At 42.8% G+C, this 9,791-nt stretch overlaps 1 protein-coding gene across 1 annotated transcript; it reads right to left on the minus strand.

The window, feature by feature from the left end:
• Positions 1-8,656: 8,656 nt before the first annotated feature.
• Positions 8,657-9,226, minus strand: LOC113774155. Its single transcript, XM_027318723.1, has one exon. It carries the CDS (start codon positions 9,224-9,226, stop codon positions 8,657-8,659), a length of 570 nt encoding a protein of 189 aa, XP_027174524.1.
• Positions 9,227-9,791: the final 565 nt, after the last annotated feature.

The following is a 9,791-nucleotide window of genomic DNA, read 5'->3' on the forward strand; positions in this document are numbered from 1 at the left end:
TTTTTTTAGAAGAATGGTCCAAGTGATGATTAACTACAATTAGGAGCAGCCTTTTTCAGAAGAATGGTCCAAGAGATGATTAACTACAATTAGGAACATGCATCTCTGTACTACTACTGCTTCAGGATTCCATACACTGTCTAAGGGGTTGAGGTGGAAATGTCGGATGGAGGAAAGAGGAAGGAAATAGAAGAATGCACAGACGGAGGCACAGATTTTCACCAGATTGAGAAGAAATTATCTACGAATTTGGGTGAAAGTGGAGGATGTAGGAGTATATAGTACCACGGGGGACAAGATTTTTGGCCAGTTCAGGACTGAAATCACGATATGAAATTAGGCATAGTTGAATGGAAAACGACCAATAACCAAATTTTTTTCCTTCGGGCTATGTTACCCGGCCTCGCAATTCACCCCAGGTACAACTGTATCTACACGAAACGGGCACGAGTACAGAATCCGTACCTGATTTGGCCAAAAAATTTTGGATACATTGACGGTTATGAGATGTGCAAGATGTGATGTTGATGGCGGGAAAGGAGAGATGGACAAGAAGTCACATGAGATGGGAAAAGCAGTGAAGAGGAAGAAGAGTGGCTGTAAAGGGTGAGCCCTCCCACTATAAACCTATTGTGGATTTGTCACCTGTGACGGCCCCCACCTCCCCCTAAGGCGAACCAGAGGGTTCGGCGGGCCGCCTGCCCAGCTCTCGCCGGGACTCAGTCGATCACTACAGTCCTCAAACAAATACAAGATAAAATCTCAAATAAAAATCAAATATTCCAACATTTACATATCAACAGCGAAGCGTCCACGCTTCCACTGCCACTCTGATCCTTGATCACAATTATTATACAGGAGGAAGTCCAAAACTAGCCTATTACACATCCAATCCAATCAATTCTAAACGTTCAAGACAATCCCAATATGAATGATTACACAAAAGGAATCCAAATTCAATCCATACATGAGATAATCCATGAATAAACACTACAAGCCACTCCTTCGCCTTGAGCCCTGTGGAGGGGAATAAAACATTTTGGGGTGAGCTAGAAGCTCAGCGAGTAACCAGTAAAATCAGTAATCAAATCTGTTTAACAATAGTTCATTTCAATGATGTCATTTCAATATGGAGTATCAATAATTCAAGAAACATGTACAATGGAAAGCGATAGTAACATTCGTGAAAAGGATACATTCGTTCTCCTGTCATTTCATTTCATTTGGTTTCATTCGTGCATTCATTCACCCCGTCCCTGGCTTTTGGCCAGGCTCCACCAACCTACAAGGTAATACTCGAGTATACCGAAACGTTCACCCAAGTTCCTAGTCACCCGACCGAGTCCGCTTCTGGCTCGAGACGACCGGTAACAAGGGGCAATGGCCAGTTCAGCCCAAAAGGCTTACATTCATGCGCAAGTAGCATTTAATCATTAATCATTGAAAATTTCATATTTATTTAGGTCGAGTGCGATAAAGTACACACTCGCCTAGAAAACTCGTTTCAACAATCCTTGAAAGCAAAAATCAATAATAACAAGACACTAATGCAAGCACGCATGATATGTAAGAAACAGTTCCAAAAGTAACTTTGAAAACGGTTCAAAAGTAGATAATGCAGGAAAGCGGTTCAAAAGTAAATTTGGAAACAGTTTGAGGTCACTCACCTCCACGGCTCCGAAACTATCCATCATGTATCATTGCCTTGCTCAAATCCAAGTCCTAAATCACAAACTCAATGCAAATAACTTCCTTCAAAAGTTCGGACAGCACTTCCCCTGAATTTCCTTACTTTTCCAGCCATCACGGCTTCATTATATCCTCAGCCAGTCCCAAAGGTACACACACAACACCATGATCACATTAAACCAGAAAATTCCTCAAAAAAATAAAAACTTCACCAATTCATTCCAAACCAAGAAATAAACCACAATTTCCAACACTATAGCCACCATTAGGCATAAATGAAACATCATTAGGTGTAAGAGGATAGTCAATCACTACTTACCAAGTAAACAAGAGAGAGGAAGTTGTAGAACACCTTAGCTTCTCCAAAAACTTCACCAAACAACTCACTAGCACCTAATGGAAAGCCTTTATGGAGTAGAAACTAGTTTAGGCAAGTGGTTTGGTTGATTTGAGCTAGAGAATTGCCAAACTTTGAAGAGGTTTTTCTTCCTTCTTTGCTAGGGAGAGAGTCAGTGTGACAGCCCCACCTTCCCCTAAGGCGTACCGAAGGGGTTAGCGGACTGCCTGCCCAGCTCTCGGCAGGACTACTAAAACGGTAAAACATTAATTCAAGTCGTTCGGGAAAACTACTAACGCGCTTAACCCAACCATCAATCAAGAAATGAAAAACAAAAGTTAAAACATAAAGTAAATAGTGACTGCCACGTCACAAACAGCCAGGATCCAATCAAATGCAAATAACTGCTTACAAACTCTGAAAGGAATATATATACAAGCCAAGTATAATACATGGAACATGAATACACACACTGTTACCAACCACATTGGTATGATTACAAGCCAAAAGGAAACATGTAAATTCAAGTACAATCAAGTTACCAACTATTGAGGAGCTATACAAAATCTCTCAACTAGCTCTACTCAACTCAGCTTCAAACTCAAAAGTCCAAAAGGTAAATCCCTGTAAGGAAAACAAAATTCACGGAGTGAGCTTTCGCCCAATGAGGTACCATCACCAAAATATACCAGGATCACATAAGCACAAGAATATTCAGTCCAAATACGCACGTCAAGTAAGTAAAATCAACAACACCCAAGTATAGGGAATAAAAGGATACGGATGGCTCTCAAGAGCCCTTTTCCTCTTTTGCCATGCTTGATCTCATCTCATTGACTCTCCGTCAATATATACCAGGTAATCATGACCGTAGACTCCTCTTTACTCCAATTATCCGTCCACCTCACTTTCCCCTTACCGGGCCCGAACACCAAACAGTACAGAATTGGTATTACTCGAGTATACCGGAATCAAGGGTCTCATACCCAAAGATTCCCAAATACAGTCCCCATGGCTTGTCAAATGTCCCCGACTAAGTCCTTACTGGCTCGAGTCCATTGACTTCCAATGAGGTAGAGCTCAGAGTGAACAGTAAAGATTGGTATCCAAGCGATACCAAATCCAGTATAGTCAAGAATATTCAAGTCATATCATAAACAGTCAAGTAAGCTTAGTAGAATAACCAGTCAAGAAGGCCAGAGAGTACGAGAGTGGTAAAGTACACCCTCGCCTCACCTAGCTCAAACAATCATCACAACTAGCCCAAATCACAGAATTCAAGTACAAGAAAGCCACAGAATAAAAAACATGTGAGTAGTACACTCACCAAGTTTAACAAAGAATTTCACAAGTTTTCGCCCGACGTGAGCCTCGGATCACCGGCACGCCCTATAGCAATCAAGAAAATACAATGAAAACTCAAACACAAGTCGAATACCTTTTTCTAGGAACTATTAAGGCAAGACCCAAATATAGCTTGGAAATGAAAAATACATAACATTTAGGGTTAAAAGGAGAAACAAACCCAAAACCGTTCATTTCTAGTCCATCTCAACCCAACTCACAAGAATCTAATACCCTAGACACTCGGACAGCATTTCCCCTAAAATTTCAGCTTTTCCAACCTGCAAGACAACCAATAAAACTATCCAACACAACCACAAGCACCCAAACAAGTCATAAGCCATTCAATATACTTCATTAGGGTCACAATACCCTTCAATTATAGCCAATTAGAAGGTCAACAATCAACTATAAAAAACCCCCAATTTGAAACCCTAAATCTGAAATTTTCCGCACAAACGGAAATTGTCCGCAATTAACCACAATTAACGCACAAGAGAGCTATAAAATGCCATTTAGAACCATCAATTCCAGCTCAATCATCTCAATCATAGGAAAACAGAAAAAATCCAGAAAAAATCAGAAAATTAGGAAACTTCACTCCAATCCACCAAATCTTCCGTAAAATCGCGTAAATAGCTACTATAAGGCACCAATTGGCCAAAATTAATAACAAAAGATGAGTTCCAAGCAAGATACCTTAGTTCTTCAAGAAAGGTTGTAGCTTAGGTGATTTTCTTCCAAAACAACACCACCAAGTTCTTCAAAGACCCTAAGCAAGATGTTTTTATGGACTAATTCAAGAAACAAACGGCTAGTTTTCAAGATTTGAGCAAGGATTTGAAGATGAAGGTTGAAGAATCTTTTCCTTTTGCTTCCAAGGAGAATTCGGCCAAGAGGGAGGAAGAAGTGAAGTCATCTTGGTCAAAATTAGACTTTAAGTAAAGTTAAAGAAGTTAGGCCAAAAGTTAGGCAAGTTTAAGCTAATGACAAGTGGACACTTGGCACCTTATTGTTGCTAGAAGTCATGTTCTTGTCTCCTCAGTATTAATTCATCTAGGTGACCTCCAATTATCTCCTAACACCTAGTAATTAAATCCCTATATGCAATATTTAACCGAATCGGCCGAATTTCTCTCACTAAATGCACTAGCGGGTCCCACGTCCAAAATACGTTCAAATTTGCGCACGAACTACCTTATACTAGAAAAATGATTTAAGAACTATATTTACTGATAAAATGTTGATAAAAGTAATATAATAAAGAAATTAAAAGAAAACGGGTGCACAGGAATAAAATAATAAATAAATAAAATTTTTTTTTTATTTTTTTTTATTTTTTCTGGGTTCTCACACTCTCTCCCCCTTAAAGAATTTCGCCCTCGAAATTGCTCACCTGGGTTACTAAATAGCTCAGGGTATTTCTTTTGCATCTCTTCCTCCAACTCCCAAGTTGCCTCTTCTATTCCATGATTTCTCCACAAAACCTTTACCAATGGAATTTGCTTATTCCTCAGTTCCTTAATCCTTCGATCGAGTACTTGTACAGGTCTTTCTTCGTAAGTAAGTGCCTCATCTAACTCAATCTCCTCTGGTCGCACAACGTGGGTTGGATCAGGATAGTATTTTTTTAGCATCGAAACATGGAAGACGTCATGAATCCGAGATAAACTTGGCGGCAACTCGAGTCGGTACGCTACCTTCCCAACTCGTTGGAGAATTTTGTAAGGCCCCACGAACCGTGGTTGAAGTTTCTTTCCTCTACCCGCAGTGACACTTCGTAGTGGTGTGATTTTAAGGAAAACACGGTCTCCAACTTCGAACTCCAAGTCTTTCCTTCGGTTATCTGCGTAGCTCTTTTGTCGGCTTTGAGCTGTTTGGAGTCTTTGACGAATCAATTTAACCTTCTCTTGTGCATCCTCCATCCAAGGAATGGTTGTTGGATCTAGAGCTTTCTTTTCCCCTACTTCATCCCAATAAATGGGCGAACGACACTTCCGTCCGTAGAGAGCTTCATATGGTGCCATTTGAATGGACGAATGGAAACTGTTATTGTAGGCAAACTCTACCAAAGTCATATGTTGACCCCAATTACCCCCAAAATCCAGAATACAAGTTCGTAACATATCCTCGAGGGTTTGAATGGTTCGCTCTGACTGTCCATCCGTCTGGGGGTGATAAGTGGTACTAAGGTTGATTTTGGTCCCCAAGTTCTCCTGAAACTTTTGCCAAAACCTCGATACAAAACGAGGATCTCGGTCTGAAACTATACTCACTGGAACCCCATGCAACCTCACAATTTCATTCAGGTACAATCGAGCCAGCTTATCCATGGAATCCTTCACATTCACGGGTAAGAAATGAGCCGATTTGGTCAACCGATCAACGATCACCCAAACGGCATCATGTCCTTTCTGAGTTCTTGGCAGTCCAGAAACAAAGTCCATCGTGATATTTTCCCACTTCCATTCAGGTATCTCAAGAGGTTGTAACAGTCCAGAGGGTTTTTGGTGTTCAGCCTTGACTTGCTGGCAAATCAGACAGGTTTGGATATATTGAGCAATCTCCCTCTTCATCTTATCCCACCAGTACAACCGTCGCAAGTCTTGGTACATCTTATTACTACCAGGATGGATCGTGTATTTCGATCGATGGGCTTCCTCTAAAATTTCTCTTTTCAGGTTTTCATCATTGGCTACCACTACTCGGTTCCTATACCTTAAAATCCCTTCAGGACCCAAATTGAAGTCAGGTAGTGCTTCCTTTTCCACCTTTTCCTTCCACTTTTGTACCATCGGATCCTTCTCTTGGGCTTCTTTAATTCGATCGAGAATAGCAGATGTCACCCGAATATTCCCAAAAGTTATTTGTTTGCCTCCCAGTCTAGGGTTCCACTCGCTAGCTGCTCCTAACATTTCCCACTCCTTGACCATTAACCTTGCTACTTGAGCCTTCCGACTTAAGGCGTCCGCTACTACGTTAGCCTTACCGGGATGGTAGTTGATCGTGCAGTCATAATCTTCTAAGAGTTCCATCCACCGGCGTTGCCTCATATTCAACTCTTTTTGGGAGAAAAGGTATTTAAGACTCTTATGGTCTGAATAAACCTCAAAGGTAACCCCGTAGAGGTAGTGTCTCCACTTTTTCAGAGCAAAGACCACAGCAGCTAACTCCAAGTCATGGGTAGGGTAGTTTTGTTCATGGGTTTTCAGTTTCCTAGAGGCAAAAGCAATCACGTTCTTGTTTTGCATTAACACACACCCTAAGCCTTCCCTCGAAGCATCGGTATAAACAGTAAAACTGTCCTTCCCATTAGGCAAGGCCAAAACAGGAGCCCTAGTTAACCTTCGCTTCAACTCCTGAAAACTGGTTTCACACCTAGTATCCCACACAAAACGGCTATTTTTCTTCGTTAGATCGGTTAAAGGGCCGGCCAATTTGGAAAAGTCTTTAATAAAGCGTCTATAGTACCCATCCAACCCTAAGAAACTGCGAATCTCAGTGGGATTTTCGGGCCTCTTCCATTCAGCCACTGCCTCTACTTTCGCGGAATCCACTGTAATACCTTCTTTTGAAATCACATGTCCCAAGAAAGAAATTTTCTCCAACCAAAATTCACACTTACTAAATTTGGCGTATAGCCGATGATTTCTCAGGGTTTGTAACACTAGCTTCAAATGCTGCTCATGTTCCTCACGGGTTTTAGAATAGACCAAGATGTCGTCAATAAACACGACAACAAATCGGTCCAGGTAAGGTTTGAAAACCCGATGCATCAAATCCATAAAGGCGGCAGGGGCATTGGTCAACCCAAAGGGCATGACTGCAAACTCAAAATGCCCATATCTAGAATTGAAAGCAGTCTTGGGTATATCTTCTTTCTTAATAAGCAACTGATAGTAACCCTGTCGGAGATCTAACTTTGAAAAGACCACCGCGCCTTGCAACTGGTCAAACAGTTCATCGATATGGGGAAGTGGGTATTTGTTCTTAATGGTCATATTGTTTAATCCCCGATAATCGATACACAATCTAAAAGTTCCATCCTTCTTCTTAACAAAGAGTACCGGAGCCCCCCACGGAGATCCACTCTCCTGAATAAACCCACGCTCCAACAGGTCTTGTAACTGTAATTTCAACTCCTTGAGTTCCGCAGGTGCCATTCGATAGGGGGTCTTAGAGATAGGTGATGTCCCCGGTAACAGGTCAATCTTAAACTCTATCTCTCTCTCCGGAGGTAAAGTTACTAATTCATCAGGAAACACATCCGGATACTCACTTACTACCGACACATCTTCAACCCTCAATTTATCAGTGGGAGTGTTTATAAGAAAAGCTAGGAACCCTTGGGCCCCTCTATACAGAAATTTCCTAGCCCGAATACCCGAAATTAATGCAGATGAGGCTAAACTACCCCTTATATCAAGCCTTAGGGTTGCCTCCCCCGGTATACGAAATTCCACTACTTTTCTCTTACAATCAAGTTGTGCATCGTACTTCGCTAGCCAGTCCATACCCAATATAACGTCATACCCCTTAATAGCTAAACTTATAAGATTCCCCAAAAGCTTTCTCTCTCCTACCCAAATTTCACAATTTGTATACATCAAACCAGTAATCAAACGTTGGTCCCCCGTAGGAGTACTAACTTCTAAGTCATAAGGCAAGCTAACAGGGGTTATATCAATGCCGCACATAAAATCGGGGTTAACAAAGGAGTGGGTAGCACCAGGGTCTATCAAAATCCTAGCTAGACGATGGAAAACAGGGATCGTACCTTCTACAACCCCAGAGGAATCAGGGACTTGTTGTTGCTCAAGGGAGTAAACCCGAGCTGGCACCTTCGGCTTTGTCCCTTCTACCTTGAACTGTCCCGAGTTGGCCTTCGACGACTGGGTGGTTACTCTAGCCTCCTGAGGTAACACCGGACAGTTAGCTATTTGATGCTCTGCACTCCCGCAGCGCAAGCATTTCCTTTCTTTCCTCCAACAGTTGTCCTCAGTGTGGTTGGGTTTCCCACAAAATCCACAGGGTCCACGTGCAACTGAGGCCGAACTTCCTTGTGAGACGCTTCTCTGTGGGCCTCGTCCATTGTGACCACCCCTCGGCGGAGTCCCTCGCGTCATTCCCGGTTGCCTTCCTCCTCCGGCTCCTCTTCCAAACTTAGGAGGGGTCCCTTTATCCCCTTGGTTCGAACTACTCGCAGAGAACCCCCGTTTTTTCACCTGAAAATTCCTTACTTGGAGCCTTGCATTTTCAACTCGCAAAGCTTTCTCCACAGCGTCACTAAAGATATTGATCTGGGCTACCGCCAGATCCTTTTGAATTTCCACATTGAGCCCCCTGAATAAAACGCCGAACTCTCCTTTGCTCCGTTAGAATGAGTTCAGGGGCGAACTTAGATAAACGAGTAAACTGGCTCTCGTACTCAGCCACCGATTGCGTCCCCTGACGGAGTCTAATGAACTCGTCCTCCTTCTTTTCCTGGACTAGAGGGGGAAAGTATTTCGCATTGAAGTCCCTCACAAAGTTTACCCATGTTCTTGGGGTTTGTTCCCGGTCCCACTTCATTCGTATCACGTTCCACCAAGAACGCGCGGCCCCTTCCAGTTGGAATACAGCGAAAGTAACCTGTCTCTCTTCTGAATAGTGTAGGGCGGCAAAAATATCTATCATTTTCTCTAACCATTTTTCGGCCACGTCTGGATCTGGCCCTCCCAGAAATTTTGGCGGAGAAAACTTCTGAAATCTCTCTAGGGCCCGATCTTCACTCTCTACTACATGGCCAGGGTTCCCAGGTTGCTGGATAGGAGGTTGGCCCTGCTGTTGCACTACGTGGGCTAACAGGTCGGTCATTTGCTGCATAGCAGCAGCTATCTGGGCATTAGGGTCAACCCTAGGTTCAGGATTTGGTTCAGTCGTGGTATCCCTAGTACCCTCGTCAGTTGTGGGTTGCCTAACCCCGCGCCCGCGGCCTCGTCCACTACGAGTGCCTTCCATTGCTCTAATGTCACTCTAAAGTCGAGGTACAAAATAATATTAAAAGTGCATATAAATATAGTCACATAAGCATGATCGAAGAACCAAAAATAAACACCACATAAGATATGTATACACATAGAACAGTTATACACAGAACACATAACTGTGACAAACAGTCATACATGAGCAGTCAAGCAAATATATACAAAAGTACTCCCGTGAAGCCAAAAGAGGGTCTGTCAAAATACACTGTACAACCTAGGCCCCAAAAGGTACAAAAGGTACAAAACAGCTAACCAAAAGCTTCTCCTAGGTATCCCTCACACGGGATCAAAACAAGGCTCAAAACCCTAATCTAGTCCTCGACGGAGCCAACCGACTCCCCCCCAGAGCTAGAGCTAGGGGCGCCTCCCTGACCTGGAGCTCCGCCACCTGGAAC

This window comes from Coffea eugenioides, chromosome 6 (genome assembly GCF_003713205.1).
Source record: "Coffea eugenioides isolate CCC68of chromosome 6, Ceug_1.0, whole genome shotgun sequence".
In the NCBI taxonomy this organism is placed as follows: Eukaryota; Viridiplantae; Streptophyta; class Magnoliopsida; order Gentianales; family Rubiaceae; genus Coffea; species Coffea eugenioides.